Below are 27,043 nucleotides of genomic sequence, written 5' to 3'. Positions count from 1 at the left end.
ACATATCTTTGCAAGCTTAAGGCGCCCAATAAAACCGGTGCGAGCTACAATGTCTGCTTGATGTTGTTTAGGTTGTGACATGTAAAATTTAAAACAAAATGAACAATATATGGAAGCAAAATAGTGACAAAGTAGATACATTTTTCATACAAAATACTTTCTCTGACTATGAGGTTTTCGTAGGTTTTTCTGATTGGCCTCTAGTCAAATGTCCAGGTTACTAAGGGTATCGAGATTAATCCCGAAAAATAAAATGCATGTAGTATGATAGGATATCTATATCTACTCCCGGGTTAAAAGAAAACACAAATAGGGTCAAAACATTTCGTCGAAATCATGTTTTTGTCATTTGAAAAAAAAATCAATGGCCTTATGATATGTTTAAGAAATACATTTAGCTGTAAACAAATAAAGTCGAAAAATAATGTGGGGCATTCATAACTCATAAAGTGGCAAATCAATGGCAAAAAACTGAAGACGATAATAAACAAGTCGACAAAACAATATGAGGAAAAAATTAAGACTAAGGAACACGAACATCACCAAAAAACTTTGTGTGGGGATCCTAAAAGCTTTTGAAGGGTGCAGAGCCCTACTGAATAAGTAAACCACATGTTCGTAGTCGTAAGTACACATGCTGTGTTGAGTCTCATAAGTTATGGCACATTGAAGGAGAAGAGGACACGGTTGTTGTAACGACAATTGGAACATATCCGTATTAATCTGTCTGACAGAAGCCAAATTGTGATGATGTCCGTTGATGACTGATTTTTTTCTATTTAACACCATAAAATCCTTGTTAGAACCCTCTATCAAGATAATTATTGTAAAAACTCAACTCTGGAAAATCGTATCGACTGTGTGATATATACTCCGTACGAAGGTGGTGCTAGAATGACGATACGAAGAAAAAGAAAGTTAATCATACAGTAATTGTAATAATCCCTAGCATTATGTCGAAAACTTGTGTTCTCAATCGACCCCTTTTCATTTTCTAGATGTAAAACAGACGTAAATTACCCCCCCCCCCCACCCCAAAAAAAAACAAACCACACACATATAATGCGTATAATTTTGTTCTCACAAGATAATCATTTTCTACACCTGGAATCCTCTCTAAATTTCTGCAGCGATTATAATGCATCTATTCATTAATATTATCTTTGATAAGTTAATTTTAAAATCAAAATGATTTCAGTTTAAAAAGTATGATCCCCACCAGGGATGGGGTAATAGAAAATGTAATGGTAATCAAGTGTAATGCATTACAATTTTCCATGTAATTGAAAGTAATGTGTAATTGAGCATTTTTGTAATTACTTGTAATGGTAATTTAATTAATTACAATGAAAAAAGCATGTAATGCTCAATTACTTTTGAATTACATTTTAATTACATGTACTTTTATGGTGTTAATGATAAGGATTTATGTTTATTAATATAAATTGTAAAATTATATTTATTTTTCAAATATTGATATCACATACTTTCTGTAATTTATTCTAAAGTTTTTATATAACTTATTTGACCAACAGAATTTTTTTTCTGAATAGTCTTATGATTTGAAAAAATATATATGTTTTTAAGAAAGATTTTTTAACTAAATAGATTGAAAATTAATAAATCACCATGTTAAACAAAAACAAAAAAATGTGTGCAAAATCTTTATGAGAGTGTAGAAGGAAGAAAGTGTACTCTTTGTACTTTGAATACATGTATCACTGAAGATGAATTCCATTTTGTTTTACAATGTGAATGCTATAGAGACTTAAGGAGACAGTTTATTAAACCTTATTATTATAGACGTCCATCGTCGTTCAAATTAGTGCAACTTCTCAGCACTGAAAATATAAAGATTTGTGTAATTTGTGTAAATTCTTGTTTAATGCATTTAATCATAGGACCGAACTGTTATTGGTCAATACTTGATATTTATTTGCTTCTCTGATGTATTATGTCATGTTGTGTTATAGAAATGTATTTGTATTTATTGCACTGATAAGCATAATGTGCTTAAAGTAATAAAGAATTGAATTAAGAGTTCTTTATGAATTTAAATTTACTGCACACAATCATTTTGTCAAATAAGTATACACAAAAGGATTATAAAAATAAAAAATAACAGCTGTAAAAACAAACAGCAATTAATCAGATTAAAATGTCCAGGGGCAATGCCACTATTACATGTATTTTATCAAATTAAAAAAATATTGCTAAGATATAGACATTATATACATTGTTTGTACTAAAAATTATTTTCAATGTTGCGACAAGCATACCTTTTTCTCGACTCCTAGGAGTCGAGATTAAGAATTGAACGATGAACAGTTAGGGCGTGAATTTTTCTTGCTTCCTGATTGGAAGATATTACGAGACGTGAATAATCAAAATTTATTGATTGGTTAGGACTATAGGTTATTTTTTTTTTTGGAATATTGCACTCCAAGCAATATGAATGCATAGCGCTTTTTTCTACTAATTTGTGATTTTAGTTGTATTATTGGTGGACCAGAGTTATAATGGAAGGAGACTTAATAATAATTGAGAATGGAAATTGGGAATGATAAATTATAATAAAATGCATACTGTGTCTATAATCAACTTGATAAAAAAAAAAGCATTATAAAATACATGTACTTTTGAGGATTACAACTTGACAAAATGGACTTCTACAGAAGGTCTTTCAAATTTGAGAATGTTACATCTTATATCTTCATGTATAGAAGTGATTGATATCTTATCTGACTTTTGTCTTAGAAAATGCAATTAGTTTTGACTGTACAAGTTAAGTGTTGTTATAACTAATTTGCAGATGTAATAATACTTGAAAAAGATGTTTTTTATGGCAATGGGATTTGGAATGAAATGTTAATTGCAAATAATTTTCTTCAACATGTTGTCACCTGCCTTCATATATGTTTTAATATATCACTTTGTGATTTGTTATCTTGACAATTATTTTTTGAAGTTCCAGTGGCGGATTCAACGGGGAGGGTCCGGGTTGGAAGTTCCCCTTTTTTCGGCCGATCAATGAACTTGAAATGGGGCATATAGTTGGAAGCCCTCCCCCTTTTGTCCTGGGTTGGAACCTCCCCTTTTTAAAATGGCTGAATCTGCCCCGAGACCTGAAAATGAGAGCTTCACATAAGTATTAGCTTTTTATAGTGCTTTATATTTGGTTGCACGTGTTATCAAGATTTTGTGACATTGAATATTTATATTTTCATTTCTAATGGCAAACATTTCATGTAATACATATTGTCAGGATTTTTAGTTAGTTTTACTTGTAAATGTTTTTTGTCATAATCGGAAAGTGAGTGGCAGATCCAGAAATTTTCATAAGTGGAGACAGGCTCTCATGTGTGTGGTAAAATTTGTTCATTGATGCACGTGGCTATTCTAGTAAATGAAGTAATCTACAAAGCGAGAGCACTTTCCATTTTCATCAGCTAAGAGTCGAATAGCCCTTTTTGAAAGGCTAACGCTTGTAATAATTATTAACTGATTATGGAAGTATACATGTAATACCTCCATATTCTAATCAAGCGATATATGCCACATTAGCTCCTATAGAAATACTTTTGAGAATGACTGTCAAAGTGTACAGACCAGAGAGATGCAGACTAAATGACAAAACATTAAAATTACTCATGATTATCAAATGCAACGCTTTTACTATGTTTACATGAATATTTTACACATACATTATACATACATGTATAATAGTGGTTAACAAATATTATGATGAAATGTATATGTAATTTAATTAATTACTTTAGTAAAGTAATTGTAATATAATTAATTACATTTCAAAAACTGTGTAATGTGTAATTAGTGTAATTGCCTATTTTTGCAATGTAATGTGTAATTTAATTAATTACATTACAATGTAATTGACCCCAAGTCTGATCCCCACACACACGTATAATTTCGCTCTCACGTGAAAATCTACAACAAATTTCTCATAAATTTCTTCAGTGATTGCAATGCATCTATTCTTTAACATTATCTTTGATAAGTTCATTTTAAATAATAATAATTTCAGTTTAAGAAAAATAAACCCTTCATGGCCCTCCTCTTTATGTAAGTATTGATTGAAGTTTAAACGACATAGTATGTCCTTGTTGCTACGGTGTAATTGATATTTTTGTAAAGGTTTATAAAGGTAAGTTTTAAAATAGTGCATTGTATACAATATTTGAAATGATATTCATATTTTTAAACTGGAACACACAAAAGAAAAACGAAGCTAATGAGGACAATTCGTTGTTGAAATCAATTTTATAAAATAAGGTATGGTATAACATTTTGCTACTTTCGTTTTTGATTAGGAATGTGAAATGTACATAGAAAAATAACCTTGTTTATCCGTCTGAATTAAATTAAATAATTAAACAATTTGATAGAACTGTTCGAGCGTATGACATTTGCGCCGATTTAAAAAAATTCTCATTCTTTCATTTGTCCGATTTCTTTTTTTCATTTGCGCCGATTTTATATTTGCTCCTCATAGGACTTACAGGCAAGTTAATCCTTGTACATGTACTATACCTTGAAGGTATATTGGTAAAATCTGGTTATAAACGTTGTTCACTTAGGTTTAAGTTAATTTTGATTCATATTGTTCTGGAACTTCGTTGTAACACGATGGACATATTGCACACTGAAATGAGCCAAGGAGTCAAATTTTTAATCATCGACGGCCATACATATCGGAAGGTCAGTGTCCTGAAACATAACAACATATCTTTAATTATCTTATCGATGTACCATCAAATCGTGTAAAGCCAGAGTCACCACGGATTCTGATGGTCTGACTATTGTCAAAACACAGAACGAACATAACCATATGCTTGTTGCAAATGTCCGAAAGACAGAGGCCAGTGCCGTAACTACATTGAGGCAAATGAGGCAAATGCCTCATGTTAAAAATAAAAATAAAAAAAAATGAAACAAAAGATTGTCTTAATATCAAATTGTTTTCACGGAAAGTGTCTAACAAGAAGCAAGTTCTCTTCACTTTCTGGTGTCGCCCCTGCATGTTTTTCGTGATCCATGTTTCTTTGTTCTTTTTTACTTTTAGTTTTCAGAGTTGATGGTCTATTGTTTGAACTTCTGTGTCCCGGGTATGTCTTTTGCTCATTTATTGTTCTACTTTATGACAATAGCCTGAGTGTTGATTTTCATTTGTAAACGTGTGGTTTTGCCATGTGCATGCCAACCGATGTCCAGATATTGTGCGAGAAAATATTTTAAGAATATACATGTACAAGACACAGAAAAAAATGGTCGTTTCTGTATGGAGAATTGAATTTGATATCAAAGAATTCACAACTGGCTTCTTTTGGTTGATAAAACTAGATAGCTGACATGGTTTAAATTAAAGTAAGGTCACTAATTTTCCGGTATCAAATAATTTGAAAAAAGGCAATAATGTAATACTGCACTGTCACTATATTTCAATATAGTCATAAAAATAAAATATAAATCCGGTATTAATGATTATGAGAATTACGAATTTTGCTTTGTCCTACATATCAGTCTTTTAATGTTGTCCACATAAAGCCTTCAAGTCTTAAATTACAATGAATCTATGTTTTGCTTTCAGACCATAATATTGTCGAAAAAAAACTAAAAATTAATTGCGTTTCAATGTCAGAAAGAGTCCGGGAAATGCTCAGAATGCAAGATTTTGCGTTATTTTTCTCAGAGCTTAAGTCCCCTCGCCAAACATTTGTATATATATTTTGCCTCACTATTTGAAGAGGCTAGTTACGGCCCTGGAGGCTAAAGAACTACGGGTACGGTCAAGGAAAAAGTCTAGAGATGTTTTTATGGATGTTATCAAGAAATCCAGGCAGCTACGTGTGTTAAAATGCAAACTCTAGAAATGCCATCATTTGTACGTAAGCCAGACAAAGAAAAGATGGACTTCGTTATTGACAATTACGACAAATATAGAAGAGACGAAATCACAAGAAAAGAATATATTAGATGTGTTGCCTATAAATGCTCGACAAGAACAGATTTATGATTTTAATGTATTCCGTTTTTATGGATTTGAATGCTGTAAATAGATTTTTAATTCGTCATTTTAATATAAACAGAGTGCTTTTATCTTCGATTTTTACTTCTTGATTTCAAAGTATGTGAATATAGTGCTTTTAAATTGACTTATCCTGCTCGAAATCCTACTTTCATCACCCCGTGGTGAGCAGGGGACAACAGTTATATACATGTTATGATTGACAATTCAAAACATTTGTACAACTGGCTAACGAAAGAGGTCTATAATGATAAATGAAAAATAACATGACATTGATGGAGAGTTGACTCATTGGCACTCATACAACATCTCCTTGTATCTATTCACCTGTAATTTACCTGTAAAAAATAAATCGGCGCAAATAAAAGAAAAAATCGGCGTAAATGAAATGCAGATCGGCGCAAATGCAAAACGCCGAACTGTACTTTAAAGTATTCAACTCAAATATATGGCTACCCTAATACCTAAATTATCATGAATGACATGATGAGGGACAATATGATATACGAAATTCAAAACATCCATTAAAACATACCAAAAATCCCACATCAAATTTCATTTTATTACCATAATACATAATATATGAGCACGAGAGTTGATTAATATAAAAAAGAAGATGTGGTATTATTGCCAATGAGACAACTCTCCACAAGAGACCAAAATGACATAGAAATTAACAACTATAGGTTACCGTACGGCCTTCAACAATGAGCAAAGCCCATACCGCACAGTCAGCTATAAATATACCATTTAATGGAATTCAGCTGACCAAGAATCAATTAAACCATCGGCAATCAAAACACGGTCGCCAAATCCTACTTATTAAACACATCGTAGATACCAGTATTTAAAATTTTGTAAGCCAGACGCGCGTTTCTTCTACAAAGGCCTCCTAAATGATCTCGAATAAAAAAAAAAAGACTGAGGCCAAATACAGCATGGAGCTAAAGAGCATTGACGATTGTTTGAGATTTCAAGCGGTTATATTATTCTTTATTGATTTGAGAATTCAGATTTTATCCACACCAGCTAACTAATTATAGATCATTGAATTCTCTTTAATCTTACCACATAGGGAATGGGGAAATACTTGTCCACGAAATGTCGTGAATAGGAAACGTTTAGTTTTGAAGTCGACACTGTGTTGTGAATTCCGTAGGATATTCTTGTCAATAATTAAAACCATGCCCAACGACAGAAACAAAACAAGACAGCAAGATATCTAGATGACAGCAAATGTTCATCAACAGTTGTGACGTGTATAGACAAAATGCCAAGCTATAAATCGTCGTGAGCCTAGAAATATGATAAAACAAATTGATACTATGAATAATATGCAATACTCATCACTTTCTGGAGGACAATAAATTCTGAACATTAACAGAAATCATCTTATACATTACATAAAAAGGTTTTAAATGAATTGAAGCAAATAGCAATAACAGTCAGATTGTTAAAAGATCATTTTAGAGGGCCCTCATGGGGTTTTTGATTATGTGATTACTTGGCCGTTTTTTTAATGATTATTTGAGTATTAAGCCAAATATTTCATGATTATTTGATTACCTAGGACTGTATTTTTAGTTTATGATTATTTGATTACTAAAGATAAGCAAATATTAAATGATTATGTGATTATATTGGCAAAAAAATGGTGATTATGTGATTACTAGGACCCCCCCCCCCCCCCATGAGGGGCCTCATTCTATTGAATAAAACATTTCTGTGTTCGTATTGAAGAGTGTCGTGAGGTAAAAACTTTACCAAATTGAAGGGACAATCAAAAGCTATTATTTGATCTATAATATCGAACGAGATTTTACAATCCTAAACATAATGAGTTTCATAACTTTCGTATGATGTACCGCATAAATTATAACACGTTTCTTAAATTTAACAGCACAAGAAGAAAAGCACTTACAAACAGCTGAAATGAATCGATATTTGACATTTTTTTCACAGTTAAAGTAGGCAATACATTAAAGGTATTTAGATAAGGCGTTAATTTGAGACGTGATGGGGACTGTTTTACTATTTGAATCTCTGTGGAGCGTACTGCCTTCAATGTAGGATAATTTACAATTCCATTCCCAAGAACCTCAGTTCAGTAATTGCGTCATAACAATACCACATTGTAATCTGCTTTGTCGGCCGGAACAACAGAATTTTGATTGTTTGAAGTTTGTTTTTAATCCTTAATTGGTTGTATCATTAACCCTTCTGTAAAATATACTAGAGATGTGCTTAAATCTATTAAAACAATTTTTTAGACACATCTGGACTGTTTTTTACAGTGTTGAGTTTAGCAAAATATCATAGAACTGTACGAAATTTAATCTTAACGGTCAAATACAATATTGATATTCTGAATATTAATTTGCCATCAGATCAGCTCTATTGTAAGATGAATTAAGAGGCTTTAACTTTATTTTTTTATGATATTGTCATGTTTTCATTTTCTAACGTATAGAAATGGACGATGATAAATGGGAAAATGCTAATGTGCAAGACAAGCACACCGAAGTGTTTCATAATAATCAACAAGATGATCCTGAGTATTCAAAGAAATTAAATATTATATATGAGTGCCAGCAACATGTAGGAAATGACAGCTATGGAAGATTACCTCTGAATATTGCCGTGATTGGACCTCCAGGTTGTGGAAAGTCGTCGTTTCTCAACACAGTTTTTGCTAGTTTCAATACTGACAGTTGGCGGGAAATTGCACCTATCGGATTTTATAAAATACGAGGTTGTCAATTACACTTCACGGAACGTTTCAAAAGGTTAGTGAAGTCAATTTCTTAGTAGACTAAATTCCAATAAAACATAGTGGCCAATGCGGATCTAACTATATTGTTATATATACGCAAGTGTTTACCTTCCAAAATCACCAATGTTAATTCGCGGTGTATTTCGGGGGTACATATTACTCAATAACTAATGTTCGATTTAGTGTTTTGTAAATTGTTGTTTATCTTTTCGTCGTTTATTTTTTTGTCAATTGTACAGACCGTTTCCTTGTTTTTATAACAAGGATACAAATATATAAAAAAATATTCTCAAGCGTTAGTTTAATTCCGATGCAGCAATTAATATTTATGTATGAATAATTAATTGAATCTAGCGTTAGTCTTACTAGACGTTTTAATAAAAGGGTATTTACACTATTGCAAAATCAGAAACCGATCTACCTGAAATTTAGTCGAAAATGCAAATACCGATATTATATCATAGTACATCATGTATAAATTTATCAGAAGATCTTTTTCCCGCTATTTGTCAATATTATAAAGCATTGTCTTGCCTACCGTTCATAATACCAATCGATCATAAAGAGCTTTGTGTAATTTTTATAGCAACACGTATGTTCTTCTATGTTTTTCTTTTTGTTTTGCTACGAAGATGAAAAGTAGAAGTCTCAGAACAGATGAATTAAAAAAGTAATGAACATGTACAATTAAGAAACTGAAACTTCATTGTAGTTGGTTGTCTCAAGCTATATCTAAATAATGCATCCTTGTATAAATGCGGTTTAGAGCTGACATTTGAAAAAAAAGAAACTCTTCAAGAAAGTTGAAAGTTTGTAGAATACATGCATCCGTTCACATATTTTGTAATTGAAATAAATACTAGTATTGAAAGGAAATAGATTTCATTTTTTAGGAAAGTCATTTGCGTTCGTTCATACTGAAAATTAAACGAGATAATAGGTATGGTCATTTCATTATATTTTAATTTAGGTATTTTAAATCATGAATACAACACATCAATTCTAAAACGACAAATATAAATAACAACTTTTATACACACTGGAAATTATTTATAAAACGTTCAAGAACGATAAAATGAATTAAGATGTATTACAATATTTCCTGTTCTACTTGAGCAGATACACTAAAAAGGACTATTACAGAGGAGGCTCCAAAGATGACGGTGTTCTGTTACCAACGTTTTTGGACATGACTGGTTTTCCTGATGAAAATTCTAAAACTGTTCTGGATCTGTTAGAGATGGTATTTTCTGGTAGAATTAAAGAGCAGCAGAAACTGTCGAATTTCGTACAGGGAGCCAAACACATGTCTTCAAGTGTAAATCATTATAACAAAGAGGTCAATCATCTACCGGTCGATCGAATCATTGTTGTTTGCACACTTGATCCTGATTCAGCTTTACCATCTGATTTATTGTCTTGCATAGTGGAAGCTTCAAGAAAAAACAGAGGTATGTTTCCGAATAATTAATGTTTGAGGCACGAACTATTTTTTTCGTGACATTTATAGCACAAGAATATCTAAAAATCAGCATATGTTAAGTATATTGTTCACTGACATTTCTGATGCAGGGGCGGATCCAGCCATTTTAAAGGGGGGGGGGGGTCCCAACCCAGAGTAAAGGGGGGGTTCCAACTATATGCTCCCATTCAAATGCATTTATCGTCCAAAAAAAGGGGGGTTCCAAATACTGATAACTTTAATAAAAGAAACAGTCAGATCAATCAAAACAAATATAGTTTTATATGACCACGATTTATGTTAGACTTACTTGTTTACAAATTTTGTAGCAGTTGTTTTTTTTCACTCTTGATGTCTTCAATTCACACGAAATCACACATCTGTTTGGCCAAGTATATGACATTATTAATGGGTCCTAAAACGAAATGTATACCTATCTGTCATCCAGATTTAGAAAAAAGTTGTTAATGTTTCCTTGTATTAACATTAACGGCACCAATGTTTCTACAACAGATGCGTTTTTCGACAATCAATGTCTCTTAAGTGATGTTCGAGTCTAAAATATTTGAAAATCCAAAGCTTATTTAAAAATTAAGAGCTATAAGCAAAAAAAGATACATGCCTTAATTTTAGATTATTTCAACGCAAAATCCGTATTTAAATGCCATTTACGAAGTTATATATAATCAATGAATAACGATTTTTGCAATGTATAAAAATTATATATTGTATGACAGTTTTTGCAAGTTTTCTCTTCGCTTATGATTAACTATACACCTATAATCGCTATTTATTCCATTCCGGATAAGTTCTAAAATTACACAACTTTTTCATCCAGTTGAAGTTATCTGGGATCCTGTTTAAACAATGCACCATGCATCATACATTTAATGAGACCTGTTTAAACTACCGTAAATACTTCAAACAAAATAGTTTTTTACTTTAATTTTAATTTCGAAAAAAGTGGATCATACTAGATCAAAGTTTCTTGATGATCACTTTCTAAAGTTTTTTCTCCCTCAGCTCACTACTGATGACCTCCATTTTTCGGCCGGTGACCCAAAACAGGAAGTTGTATAAATGACTGTTTTTCCCGGAATGGACTAAATAGCGATAAGGTGTATTCCTTATTGTGCCTTATTTTTATAGATATTCCCGTTTATGGAGTTTTGACAGGAAGAGATAAACATGATCCAATATATAACGATAAAGTGTCAGAGAAAGTAACCAAATTTTGTCAGGTTCTTGGACTTCCAAAACATCGGTTTGCATATATTACAAACTATTGTGATGAGTCTGATCCGTCCCTTAAATTTTGGAATACAACTATTCCACAATTCGACGTACCAGTTCTCCGGTTCCTGAAACAGGTGATTATTAAAAAAAAATAGAATTTCCAGTTAATACGCGCCATGATAATTCCTATTGCGGCGTTTATCTCTTAATGTTGAAAACAAGATGTATTCCCTGTATTAACCAATGCAGGTAATAAAATTATCTAAATGTTCAAAAGCAAAAACCAGGTTAGAAGTGAAATAAATAACAAAGAATGAACTAAAATGAACACAACAAAAAAGACATTACATCACAGAAACAATAAGAACGAATGAATTAAAACATTGCACAATACCTTAAGTTTGTATCAATATTTTTATGCTCAAACGTAAACATAGCAGTAATCATTGAATCTTATACTGTAAAATGCATATATTGTTTTTGATGTATACGTCCTGATAGTATAATTTTAATATGAATTTTAATCAAGTTCTGACGTGAAAATACCAAACAACACGACACTTCTATCGAAAGGTTGGACGGTATTCAAAAATGTTCAAGCAGAAAAAATATTCTTGCCATGAATCAAGTTACACTCGTCCCCGGTGTCTTTTATTTAAAAAAGCCGTCCAACAAACTGACAAATGTCTGTCGCTGAAACGGAACTCTATCTCTGTGAATATTCTGCATGTATTATAATCAAAATGGACAAACCATTGAGATAATGCATACATACATGTAGTCCGAAAAATTCAGTTTTTGATTGCCTTACAGGGAAAATGATAGATTCATTATACATGTAAATATCTTTATCATTACCCAATTGCATCTTTGTGATTAGTGTATTATATTGATCTGACACACAAAAAAAATATTTTTCAGGTTCTTATTCCCACGTGTGAAGACAGATTAAGGAAAACGGTAAGGAAATAAAATAGGAAACTTCATTGATGTTCCAGTTGCTAAATATTGTTTGATTAATAGGAAGCTTAAGATCACATGAAAACAACAACCTTACTTTGTGACGAACCACACTGATCACCAAAAGAAACCCACCGAAGATAATCAAAACACATTTTGACCGACAACATATTTGTTGAGTTAGGTGGAATGATAATTCAGTAGATTTAGTTGGGCATCACTACTTGACGACCCGTTTTTAAAACCAATATGAAAAAGACTTAGTGGTTTTGAACCAGCTTTCAGTAACTGCGAGTACTCTCAGATCTGTACTACGTGTCTTTTTGTTGTTGAGATGGGAAGTACCCGGTCACGTCCACTATGTGTAGTATTGTATTTGTATCCATCTGATGAGTTAAGCCTTTTTCAACTGATACTAGTTGACCGATGCGATATTGCATTTTATCTTACCTCCTATACATTTCCAGGAATATGATTGGTTAAAAGCGTCCGCGTGAAAACCGTGTATATTTGATATTAGGTTAGTAGGGAGGCGGGGCTTATCTCATACACGGTTAGTAGTGGAGTTACGTCCCTTTATATTCCATATTAGGTAAGAAGGGGGCGGGGCTTATTTCATACACGGTTAGTAATGGTGTTATGTCCCTTTATAAAAACAAAACGGTACTGAGAAAAAAAACTTAAAAGTTCCAACAGACGAAGAAATTGATGTTGAAGATTAAAATAAATTCATAAAACACATTTAAACCTTACAAGTCGTTATTGTTGGCACCTTTTTTGTATGATCAATGGAAGTATTTTCTTTATGCTAACAGTATTGAAGACTTGCTCATTTTGAGAACCACTAGCCTTAATTTCACACGTTAAGATAGTCGGTAAGATAAATTCGTTACATAGTGTGCTAGTGACGTAATACGGTATATATGGGGTCAGTAAATTCCATATGGGGATTCGAGCTTCGCTCTCACCCCATATGGAATTTACTGACCCCATATATACCGTATTAGGTCACTAGCACACTATGTAACTAATAGTCCCTTGCACTCCTTAGATACCAATACAGTCGTCTGATTTTAATTTTACTGATTGTGTCCTTATGCCGAATGTAACATTGTGACTGAGAGAAACGCTTGCCTACTCGACACATCTGGCCTTGAAGGCATACAACTTTGCTCAGTGCTCGGAGCACAAAAATCATGCTCGAAACATGAAATCCAGCAATTTGATTGGTTGATTTTCGAGTCTGAGTACAAAAATCATGCTCGAAAGTTTTATGACCGTGAGGCCTGGTCTCGCTTCTTTTGGAGTTGCTAGATGTTTGTTTTTACCAGAATGTTTCTGTTTTTCGTCGGTTGTCAATAAGTCAACATCGATAAAATATGGAGGTTATTTTTAAAGATATGAATAAAATTGAGAAAGGAAATGGGAAATGTGTCAAAGCGACAACAACCCAACCATAAAGCAGACAACAGCCGAAGGCCACCAATGGGTCTTCAATGTAGCGAGAATTCCCGCACCCGTAGGTGTCCTTCAGCTGGCCCCTAAAAATATGTATACAAGTACAGTGCTAATGGACGTCATACTAAACTCCGAATTATACACAAGAAACTAAAATTAAAAATCATACAAGACTAACAAAGGCCAGAGGCTTCTGACCTGGGACAGGCGCAAATTTGCGGCGGAGTTAAATATGTTTATGAGATTTCAACCCTCCCCTATGCCTCTAGCCAATGTAGAAAAGTAAACGAATAACAATGAAACATTCAAAAAGTCCTTTATTGTCGTAGTTCATTAGAACTATAATCTCTAAATGTTCTTTTATCTAAGATAAGCCTTGTAATCCGTGTATGGTATTAAAAAGCTATTGATTGATTTTCACTATATCTAAGCAGGTTATAGACACCAAGCAAATTAAAAAAGTAAAGGAAAGATTACTTGCAAACTGTAAGAGTCTAGTTGGTAAAAGCGGCGAGGATAAAAAACCGCTAATAATTGCAGTAATTGGATCACCTGGAGGAGGAAAGTCGTCTTTTCTCAATACTGTTTTTGCTGCATTGGGCAATAAACGATGGATCGAACACGCAAAATGTGCTGATACTGGTAAAACAGGGAAACAGATTACTCAAAGTCTTAAACGGTTAGAATACGATGTATATGATTACCCATTTACTGTTGACTTCTATTTTTGACATTTTTACTGTTTATTTCTTTTTTTTTTTTTTTTATCATATATGCATATCTGCAATATCACTATTTTATTTTTGTCCACATTACCGGTAAATACTTGTTTTCTCAAGTGTATCAACCTTAAATCAAATTTAAAAGCAAGCCTATCATATTTCTGAGTATCTCAAAATCTTATAAATAAAGGAAACATTGTTATTATAAACAATTATAATAATTGATTGCAAAACTATTCTGCAAAATTGAAATTAAAAAAACACTTATATACAATGTAATACGGAATATAATAGGCGAGTTGGAAAAACACGCATTGTTTAAACTGCCTTAAGTGTGTCAACCTAAAATCTTTAGTTTTAATGTGTTAATGTGTTCAAAGCGTTTCAAATAATATAGATACTCGGTGATATTCTAATTCTGCACGACTGGTGCGTGCATGATTCTTGAGCAAATGCAAAATGCAAGTATTTTTATGCCAATAAGACGATACATTGTCGCACCACGGCACGCTACCATGTTTGCATGGAGGTTTAAAATGAGAAATGCATCTTATGCAATTTGGTAAAAAACAATAGTTCAACCATCTAAAATACAAGGCTGCATAAAAGGTTAATGTTTAAAATATATAACTATATATTGATATTTGTTGCTTTTTCAAAAGTGTTTGGCAGAATCTGCGTTCTTAGATATAAGAAGATGTGGTATGAGTGCCAATAAGACAACTCTCCATCCAAGTCAACATTTATAAAAGTAGACCATTATAGGTCACAGTAAGGTCTTCAACACGGAGACTTGGCTCCCACCGAACAGCAAGCTATAAAGAGCCCCAAAAATTACCAGTGTAAAACCATTCAAAGGGGAAATCTAACGGTCTCATCTATATACAAAAACGATAAATGAGAAATACTTATGAACCACATCAACAAACGACAACTACTGAACATCAGATTCCTGACTTAGTACAGGTACAAACAATTGCAGCGGGTTTAAACTTTTTTATGGTACCAAACCTTCACCCTTATGTGAAACAATAGTGTAACATCACAATATAGAAAGACGCACTAGGATATATGTTCATATATGAATACATTTTAAAACTTGTGGTTTGCTACAATCTTCATCGAATCGTGCATAATAAATTATAAAATTGGTATCATCAGTACTTTCTAAATATGTATGCGATAAAAAGTTTCTCGTTGTTTTGATACATCTTTCTCTAAATAATTTTATTACTAATCGCTGCTGTTAATCGTTATTAAGGTTGTCTGAAATATGCACTTTTTCTGTTTTTTAATACTGTGCTATTATTGCAAATGCCTAAAGGTGTTTTTTTTTCGTAGTCCCAAAAAATATTTGGTATCTGTTGTTTGCCAATTGCATTCAATAAGTGTTTTATGACTCATTTCAGTTATCTTTGATTATTATAAAAGCCATTGTGTAAAATTTCACAATGAATAATACAGTTTAAATTGTTTTTGATAAACCTCCAAATTAACAAACCCTTTTTGGAATACTAAGGCTTTTCTACCTCAGGAATAGATTACCTTAAGCCCCAGTCCCACTAGACCACGATCGCACCACACTCACCGCAATCTAAAATAAATTTAGATCGTGGTGAGGTCGCGGTATGAGCGGCATGAAAATGTTAATTTTCGTTGCTTTCACGATGCTACTACGTCCTAATTACGTTTCTACAACGATCCCGCTACGATTAAACCACGTTCTCACCGCGCTTATTCTGCGACCTCACTACGCGCTTATAAAGATCTTTCTACGCTCTTCACGTTCTCACTACGACAATACCACGAGTTATCCGATTGCAACACGATTTTACTGCGATTATAGCACGTTCTTACCACGATTATACTACGTTCATACCGAGATCTTACTACGTTCTCAGCAATACCGTCAATATCGTGTTTCATATCAATATAGTTCCGTTCCTTCTATTTCTGATTAAAACGGAGATTTCTCGGAAACAATACAGTCATGCCACCAAAATCTACTAGAACACTTGGGCGTGGTGGTAGGGGTTGATGTAGAGGCAGAGGGAGCAAAGTATGAACGCCATACTAAACTCCAAATAGTACACAAGAAACTAAAATTAAAAATAGTACAAGACTAACAAAGGCCAGAGGCTCCTGACTTGGGGACAGACGCAAAAATAGTGGGGTTAAACATGTTTGTGAGATCTCAACCCTCCCCCTATACCTCTAGCCAATGAAGAAAAGTAAACGCATAACAATACGCACATTACAATTCAGTTCAAGAGAAGTCCGAGTCTGATGTCAGAAGATGTGACTAAAGAAAATAAACAAAATGATAATAATACATAAATAACAACAGACTACTAGCAGTTAACTGACATGCCAGCTCCAGACTTCAATTAAACTGATATTATACACATAAGTAGTATAATACTTGTCATCAAGAGATGTCAGAACGACCAATCAAACCTAAATTACAACCTATTGCTGGTCCATAAAGCTCAAATGACGATATTTTAGTGAACGATAGCAGAGATGACACAGATGTGTCAATATATATAGGAAGATGTGGTATGAGTGCCAATGAGACAACTCTCAATCAACGTAAAAATCTATAAAAGTAAACCATTATAGGCCAAGGTACGGCCTTCAATACGGAGCCTTGGCTCACACCGACCAGCACGCTATAAAGGGCCCCAAAAAATACTAATGTTAAACCATTTAAACGGGAAAAACCAACGGTCTAATCTATATAAAAACGAGAAGCATGGTTGAGCCGTTAGGGCAAATGGATAAATACATTCAGACAAAAAAAATCTAAGGAGTTTTTTTTATATATTTTATGTGAAAATGACATTAAAAATGATGGTCGTAGTGTGAACGTAGTAAGGTCATGAGAAGAGCGTGATGAGAACGGCAAGGGCGTGCTAGAATCGTACTATGGTCGTGAACAGCGTGGTAAAGTCGTAGTGGAAGCGTAGTTGGGTCGTTGTGTAAACTTGATGGTCGTAGTAAGGTCGTGATAACGTCGCTGTGAGATCGTAGCGCAATCTCTCCGAATAGAATCACGCTCTCGCTACGATTGTACAGCGACCTTTGCGATCTTACTACGATCTTAGTGCGCTCTCCCTACGCTTCTACTACGACCTTATTTCGCCACGACCGCACCTCGATTGTTTTGAATATGTTCAAAGTTGGCCACGCTCTTCACGATCTTGAAAATCTCACCACGACCGTGGTACGACCTTACTGAGACCTACACGATCGTACCACGATCATCAAAATTTGCATTTTTTTCACAGAACGTAGTGCGATCGTGGCCTAGTGGGACTGGGGTATTAGCTGTATTTGGCAAAACTCTTAGGAATTTTGGTGCTCAATGCTCTTCACCTTTCGTACTTTATTTGGCCTTTTTCACTGATGAGTCTTTTGTAGACGAAACGCGCGTCTGGCGTAAATACAATATTTAGTCCTAGTATCTATGATGAGTTTATTCACTACATGGAACCCTTGGTTTAAAAACTTTCTTGCATACGGATCCTCAATGCTCTTTACCTTCATACTTGTTATGCTTACTCACTATTTTGAAACTGATGAGTCTTATACGTCTGGTGCCTTTGATAACTATTGTAAACAGCAACCCTGTATCAGGGGAAAAAAATGATTTGAAATGCAACCTCTGGAGTTTTTACCAAGTGGTAGATATATGTATATACTCTATATGCAGGTGCTGCTGAAATGTTGATACATAGAAATGGAAAGCTCACAGTTACATGTCATGTATGGTTTTATTATTGAGAATGTCATTTTTGTGTACTGTTTTTAACATACACCATTAAGAATACTGTGATTTCAAAATTCAATTGCATAGTAACTGATAGAAATGTTCATATAGGTTCTTAAAAGAGGACTACTACGGAACCCAGGATGCTTATTTGATGCCAACATTTTTAGACATGAAGGGTTTCGAAGATGAAGACACACTTTTGAAAACGGAATTGCTTAACATAGTTCTCAGTGGTAAAATGGAGAACGGCGAGAAATTTTCTGACATTGATTCGTATTATAGAAGATATGACATACAAGCATTGAGAAAAAAATATTTAGGAACCAGAAAGAAAATGGAGAGAGTTAACAGATTAATAGTTGTGTGTTCAGCTAACCCTGATGCGAGTTTACCAAAAGACCTGTTCGAAATTATTATTGACGCCGCGAGCAGGAATCGAGGTAAATTGTATTTTTTTATGCACCCGCCGTAGAGGAGGGGTCATTAAGTTTTACCATTATACGTCTGTACACGTCCCAAAGTTGGTTTCCGTTCTGTTACTTTAGTTTGCCTCAACCAAATGTTATGAAACTTATACACAATGATTATTACCACAAAATACAGATCTAGTACAAATTTGGGTAGCGTCAAATTTACCGTCCCTTTATATTATATGCAAGCGGGGGCATCATCTGTGTTCCATTTTTAGAAACATTAAATAGCAGAATTTACAATTAATACAATAAAAAGGAACCAACAACACGATTTATAAAGGAAAGTTATCATCTTGCAATGTTTCGTGCAATACGTTTGTTTTCAAATACCATTACAATGTTTTTGATATTTTCTTTAAGGGTTTTATCAAATTCAACTCAGTATTTAGTCTGAATACTTAGACTTGTTTACGCTTCCTGGTAGTCAGTGTAGGGCATTGACGTTCGTATACTAGTCTGTAAAGTCGACTTTCCGAAAATTTCAAAGACAATTACCTCGTTTTGCGTAAATAAAGAAACGACTTTGCATTTATGTTTATACAAGAGAGTCAAAAGATACCAAATGGACATTAATAAGTGGAAAATAAACCGACTGTGCCATTGCTTAAAAGGAAAAAAAACATAGACAAACAAAAGTACACAAAACACAACATAGAAAACTAAAGACTGAGCAACACGAACCCCAATAAAAATAGGTGTTATCTCTACAGGTGCTCCAGAAAGGTAATCAAATCCTGCTTAATATGTGGCACCCACCTTGTTTCTCATTTTGGTACAAACCCAGTTATAAGTTTTATTCGGAGAAAAGGGGACTGGATTGTTATTTCGCCAATTGGAACATACCTGCTATCAGCTGTGAAACTGGTATTCCATTTATTGATAATAAATGAGTCGACCAACTCGTCCGTAAAATTTACGAAGGGATGATTCCAATTTGGCCACTTGTAACTCTAGCTTAAATAGCTTCCTTGGGAGACGCAACCATCCATCAAGGAAATGCTTTCATTTTAAATACCCATCCATGTATCGTAGAATCATACTTAAAATAGATCTGAAGTTGTATGTGCAGATGTGTAGTCTGAATGCAAATATATTGTTAAAAATCAATAAATAGGTAAAAAAAAGCACTGAAGCTCAGATACCACATGTGTTTCTAACTTTTCCAGAAAAAAATATCTCGTTTAAGACGTGACATAATTATTGTTTAGAACTCTTGAAAATCACAACTCACATTCACAATTTTGCTATCAGACCAAAGGAATAGGATTTTTTTTTCTCTTATTAAACCTTCTACAGTTTCTCCTTGCATTTTTTTTTATGAGAAAATTGTATGGTCTTAATAATAACTGTAGTCAAAAGCTGCTTAATTTAGGAACTGTTACCCGTAGGACAAATTTACATATTAACATTATTATACGTTATGTTGCCCCCCCCCCCCCCCCCCCCCCCCGACTTTAAAATGCTTATATCAGCAAAACGTGAGTTCAATATTTTGACAGTCGTCTATCACTATCTAATTACATGAATTATCTTTGTGCTAATTTATATTATCTGTTGGCATTGGCTTGTACTAGGATTGATGTTCAGATCATATCTTCTAAAATATTGCTGTTAAAATTTGAAACCCGAAGACATTCAGTACAGCCTATCAACCAATAACTTAACAGTGAAACCTAATAAATTTGTCATTCAATACATATTTGTTCATTTCAATTTTTGGCAACCTTCCAAGATTTCAAGAATCAAGAGTCGTTTTAAAATTTCCCTTGTACATTTTTTGAAGCATTTCATGTATGAGTGTTAATTTTCTACCTTTTTGGCGTTTGATTTTTGAATCTTTATATAAAAAATGTAAGTCATTGATTTAACGTACAGTTTTCTTAAATGCTCCTGCATCGTTCTCATAACCAAATCTAAACGAACAATTGAAAGTCTTTCCACCTGAAAAGATCTTTTTTGATATCATAAATATTAAAATTCTGTTTAAAATATCATTCCTAACATAAAATGATAGCTTATTATACGCTGATTTAAAAAATATATGGTTTCTAGACATTTATTTTTAAATAATTTGTTTCTTCCGGTTTGAAAATTTTCACTTCCGGTATTTTTTGATAGTTTACTTGACACTGATTTTAAAAATATATGGTTCTATATACTTGTACAAAAAATAGCTACTTCCGGTTTACACAAAGTCACTTCCGGTTGGCTTTTTCAAGGTCATTTGGCTTGCAACCTAATGCAAAAGTCCCAATGAGTTATATCCCCATATGCGTAATTTTAAATATAAGAGGGGAGAAAACTCCAATTTAATGTAAGCGTACCTTTTCAACCAAAATGTATATGTTACGACATGTCGAAACTAACAATTTAGTAAAAAAATGTTGTCGGTATCTTATACGATTTTTTAAAAGAAGTGAAAATAAGCCAAAATCGAAATTTAAAATATGACCTTGACCTCTGACCTTGACCTATTTTTCTTCTTTTTGGACCAATGACATCAATTCAAAAGACTCTAGGTCTCTATCACTTAAGGTTTACCAGTTAGAAATGCATATCACTTACACATGTTACATCAAATGCATAAGGGGAATAACTCTCATATGGAGTCTCCGAACAACTTCGGTCAAAATAAAACGTAACATCCTGAGGATATAATGAGCATTTTGGAAAAATAAATTTGTCGCTTTCTTTTACGGTTGCGAAGTAGATCTCAGAACAAGAAAAACAGTGTTCGGGGAGATAACTCCTACACAGAAAAGTGTTCGGTTAAACAGGATCAGTTTCAAAAGCGTATATAGACTGTATGATATTATATACAAATAAACTTAAGCGATATCTTTTGAAACAAAATACAGCGCAAGAAAAAATTAGGCGGAAGAAAAAAAAAATAATCAGAACAAAACCAATTGGTCTTTCCACGGAAAAGTGGTAAGACCTAATAAATGATTGCAAAATTGATCACTGGCTCAATTACTGCTCTGTTTAAACGCACAAATGACTCACAATACCTTTATTATAAGAGTTGTCGCTCATACTCAAGGTCTAACCCTTAAACATGCAGATAGTTACTTTCAACACAGGTCAAATATAGAAAGACCAATCTCATGAACAGAAACCGAAAGTTACAACTTGATAATTCATGTGTTGTATGAATCCTCCTTACGTTTGCGAAAAATCAATTCATTTATATCCTGACAGCCTAACCTAACATTACAAAGTGTAAATTATTGAAAATAATGCCGTACAATGATTTTCTTATTTGCCTCTCTGTATGTGCATCTTTTAGAAAAGGTATCTATCCATTTTAATGAAACTTTATGCATCATCTTTTTTTCATTCTATAGAAATTACCATATATGGAGTATTTACACAGACAGATAAATACACTTCCGATGATCCAAGAGTTGTGGAAAAAGAGAGAACATTCTTGATTAATTTAGGAATTCCAGAAACACGATTTGCTAGAATAAGGAATTACTGTCCGGATGTTGTCCCTTCGCTGAAGTACACAAAAAGAACAATACCCTTATTGGATATTCCAGTTCTACGATTTATGCGAGGGGTAATAATTTGATTTTAAAATAGCAGAACATACATGTGTAGAAAAAGAGGTGCGAAAGATACCAGAGGGACAGTCCAACTCATAGATAAAAAATAAACTGACAATGCAATGGCTAAAAAAGAAAAAGACAAACAGACAAATATAAGAACACAAGACACAACATAGAAAACTAAAGACAAAGCAACACGAACCCTAACAAAAACTGGGGTTGATCTCAGGTGAACCGGAAGGGTAAGCAGATCCTGCTCCACATGTGGAACCCGTCGTGTTGCAAACTTCATGTACGATGTTCTAAGAGAAGATACAAAGCCATCACTAGCGTAAATTACAATCGACCTTGTTGTTGCAATTTCCCGGAAATTTTTGCTGTATACAAAAGAAAGGCAAAAATTATCAAAGGCACATTCAAACTCAAAAGTCGAAAATAAACTGGTAATGCCAAGGTTCAAATAACCAATAGACAAACAGACAAACCAAGTGATTAGTATAATTCGGTAGGTCATATTTGGGGAAAAGGGTACGGAATTTTATTTACGACAGTTCGAACATATAAGTTGTCATCTGTCTGACAGATCTTTTATAATGGTCAACCGAATCTGATGTGGCGTCCGTACCATTTTCAAGTGATGATTTCAACTCCAACACTTGAAACTCTTGGTTTAATAGCTTCCTCGTGAGCAGCAACCTTCGATCAAGAAAAGCATGATAGGGAATACAAGCCCAGGAATATCGTATCAATTTGGAAATATTTACGCCGAATGCAGGCTTATTTAGTTGAAAATAATATAGATAAAGGTAATTTTACAGTTGGTTTAGATTACAAATAATGTTGATACGATGTGGTACGAATCAGTGAATTATACTGGATTTGAAAAATTAACATTTTCAGTTTTACTCTTTTCCTAAGTTTCAAAATTTTCGGAATTCGGAAGGTGGTTGGCTACAAATCACGTATAAAAGGACTAAGACTGGCATTGAAACCAAAACAGAAATCTGAGTTTGTATTTGTTTTCTCCGTGTCCGGCATTTCAAAAATTTAAAGGATTAATAAGAATGATTAACACATCTGCAACCTACTGCATGAAAATTATGATATACGGCATATTTGTATTGGGTACCTAAAATACATGAAAAAAAACCGTAAAATATCGTTAAATTTTCATGTCAGCTTTCAGTTGTTGTCCTTTTACTAATCTTTCTGTGCTTTTAACTCAATAAAAGTTATTAACATTTGTGATAAGGCATATGAAAATAATTGAAAATAGTCTATTATAGCGTTTTGTTTTGTTGACAGGTTGTTACATGTAGTATTCATATCGTTATCGTTTAATAGGAAAACTCAGCTGCACCATGAAAGCTCAAAGTAAATAATCTGACTGCGGGATTCATAAATACCGAGTCACGTAAACTGCTGCTGTATAACAACAAATAAGACAACTTTACAAGAGAGTCTAAATGATGATCATTTTAAAATCAATCGGATTTAAGTATCACATAGGTCACCGTACGGTCTTTAACAATACGAAAATTATACCGTTAAGTCCGACATAGCAACATTTGAATCAATTGAAACAAATGAACCAACAGACTGATCAATGACAAAACAATAATCGAAAAACAAATGTGAGATACAGAAACCAAAGACAGCCACTCAATAGAAGTCTACTGACTTAGGACAGGCACGTATTGATATGGAGGGGTTACATATGTTGATGAGCTAGCTATAGGCCCTCTTACATGTACCTGCTACAGGGGTGTAACAACACAATTTAAAAACAAACTGTAGAAAATTGTGGGATATTGCTTGACAAATAAGATTGGCACGAAACACCAAACAACTCAACTAACATTTACCCTTGTATTTATATTTTACTACTTTGTACTTTACCGAAAAAGTTTAACGTGTTAATAATACATACAGTATATGCTATTAACTGATAAATCTTTTTTTCTTGGCATCTCTGTCAAATTAAATTTTTTCTACAACACTTTCTTTATTAGATTTATTTGAATGTTTGTTTGAATTTTTCAGTCAGTTGTGCTGCATGTCTGTGGTGTGCGTTTATATAGTTTTGGCTGCAGGATCCAAATCATTTCAAACTTACCCATTTTGTCGATTTAGGAGGTTACTCTCATAATTTTGTCACTACAACGGAACTATTCATACAAGGTTTAGCGAGCTAGAAAACCCGGATTAACCCAATATTTTCCTCGGGAAATGCCTGTACCAAGTAAAGAACATGACAATTGTTTCCACTCTTTCAGTTGGTCGATTACGTTTGATATTGCCAGTTTTTGCGGACTTTCCCTTTTTGAATTTACATAAGGGTTCGTTATTATACTCTTTCTCTCCATATTTTATTTTAAAACAGCTATGAGAAGCTTTGAGTAATCTTAGATCGGTGCTTTGTGTTTTCTGTCTTTTTTCTAGTTGTTTGTGTATCGTACTGATCTGGTGAGTCAGGTCATTTACAATAGTGTTTTAAAGTTTGTTCATACATGTACGTTATGTTGTATTACCACAGTCCCAGGTTACGGCAAAGGTTGAGCACTGACAAACATGTGTCCATGCCGGATTCGTTGATAGCCTACCATACGATGTTTGCTAACCTTTGCTAGCTATTTACTAACGAGCTCGTTTTGAAGGCTTATATAAAGTTGCTTTAATTCACATATGTTGCCATCTAGTTGATTGACGTCTTATTAACCACCACACGTACCATTTACTCTCTATACTTAATAATTTTACTGGTGTATGAAATGTGGTTCTCTGATATTTTGAGTATTTTTATAGTATTTGTCAAATTTCACTAGGTTTTCTCAACTTTCCGATTTTACCCGTGTGTGAATCAATAAAAAGTTGACCACACATTGTGTTAAATGTTAAAGAAGCTATATCGTTATAACCACACACATACAAACTTTGAATTATACTATAGGTATATCTTTTTAATGATATTTAAATACTAGAATATCAAAATATATTTATGTTTCAGGTATTGACACCTGAGCCTATGGACTCTGTCATATATGATCCTGATGAATCGAAACCTTTTTGGAAGCAGGACTGGTTTAAAACATGTTTATTTATACTGTTTGGATTATTAATCATGCTTGTTTTCATGGCAAGTTTGGAATTCAAGATGAAGTAAAATAAGGATCACATACTTCACGCGTTATTGCCTCTTTTTCATATTTTATTTTCGAAATTTTCACCGTCACGTAAACTGATTACTACTATTGTGGTAATCAACGTTACACAGTACTAAAACTACATGTTATTATTATAATCTAACAATCAAACTAACCATTGTCAGCCAACAACCAAACTGACTGACCATTGTAACCTAGCAAAACAATTAAATATAATCATTATAAGATAACAAAAATCTCATTATCTCACGTTGTAACAGAAATGACCATAGTAAAAGAGCACCAGAAATATAAAATCTAACAACCAAACTCAAAATGTAGTCCTAGCAATCGAACTGATCGTTGTAACCTAGCACTGCTTCTACTGTTATTTTTGTAAATCTTAACCTAACCAAGGAGCCAACTGGTCATTTCAAACTTGTGCCACAACTACAAGTAATCATTGCAATCATACAACCAAACTGCTAATTGTAAGCCAGCAGCCAAACTGACCATTGTGAACTAGCTCAACAATTAAATGTAATTATTGTAATCTTAACAATAAACTCATAATCTAGCAAAGCAAATAAAGTAACCGTTGTAAAGTAGCAATTACAAGTGTACATATTATAGTTATAATCTGACACCTAAAATCTAATTTTTCTAGCTACCAAATTGATCATTGTCGCCTACCTTTGCACAATATCTTATCATTTTAGTCTAGCAACCAATCTGACAAATGAAAGCCAACAATCAAACTTTACATGGTAATCTATAACCATAACTTATCATTATCATCTAACGACGAAACTGATTATGCATAATGGTAACCAAGCAACCAAAATGACCATTGTAACCCAGCATTACTACTACATAATAGATTTTAAAAAGACACTATAACCATTGTTACCAATAAACCAATCTCATTATAATAACCTAGCAACTCATCATTGTAACGTAACAACACACATAATCATTAACACCTAGAACCAAACTAAATGAGTTAATCATTGTAAACTACCGCAACTGTTATTCATCGTTACCTAGCAAAGAAACTATGGAACAAATTTTATCATTTATATACTAATCGCAGACTTGTAGCAAAAGTTACCATTGTAAACAATCAGCATTAACAATAAGTTCACATATGATTTTTTTTTAGAAATGGAAGATTATTCCACTGTACTCCAAAATGATGAACACAGAGTTATATAGGGGTATATTGGGGAATATGACATAGCGACATTTACCCCAAAACAAAAATAAAAACAAAAGACACCAAGAACACAAGAGAATTAAAAGTCAATTGTTCATGAACAATTGAAAGGTCTTTCCTTTTTCCTTTTATTAATAGTCTTCTTAGTTAAAAAAACCCATTGTTGGTAAAGAATTTTATGTTCATTACAAGTGGTTGTTAAGGACCAAAATCATTCATAAGGAT

The 27,043-nt window shown here is 33.3% G+C and overlaps 1 protein-coding gene across 3 annotated transcripts in view; it reads left to right on the top strand.

Moving 5' to 3' along the window:
* Nucleotides 1-25,638, top strand: part of LOC139486181 (uncharacterized) — a 61,780-nt gene extending 36,142 nt beyond the window's left edge. The window contains exons 1-9 of one of the 3 annotated variants that reach the window (XM_071270972.1): nt 4,087-4,165; nt 8,517-8,832; nt 9,939-10,270; nt 11,431-11,651; nt 12,439-12,477; nt 14,370-14,614; nt 18,541-18,872; nt 22,253-22,470; nt 25,467-25,638. In XM_071270972.1, coding sequence (XP_071127073.1) covers nt 8,519-8,832; nt 9,939-10,270; nt 11,431-11,651; nt 12,439-12,477; nt 14,370-14,614; nt 18,541-18,872; nt 22,253-22,470; nt 25,467-25,622 — 1,857 coding nt within the window. In that variant the 5' untranslated portion in view covers nt 4,087-4,165; nt 8,517-8,518 and the 3' untranslated portion in view covers nt 25,623-25,638. Of the gene's footprint in view, nt 1-4,086; nt 4,294-8,516; nt 8,833-9,938; nt 10,271-11,430; nt 11,652-12,438; nt 12,478-14,369; nt 14,615-18,540; nt 18,873-22,252; nt 22,471-25,466 lie in introns of those variants that run through there. The other 2 variants (XM_071270971.1, XM_071270973.1) reach the window with 2 other exon arrangements.
* The last annotated feature ends 1,405 nt before the right edge of the window (nt 25,639-27,043 follow it).

The sequence above is a fragment of the Mytilus edulis genome, chromosome 8 (genome assembly GCF_963676685.1).
Source record: "Mytilus edulis chromosome 8, xbMytEdul2.2, whole genome shotgun sequence".
Lineage (NCBI taxonomy): Eukaryota > Metazoa > Mollusca > Bivalvia > Mytilida > Mytilidae > Mytilus > Mytilus edulis.
The sequence above is the reverse complement of the archived record's forward strand: the minus strand, read 5'-3'. Positions and strand labels throughout refer to the sequence as shown.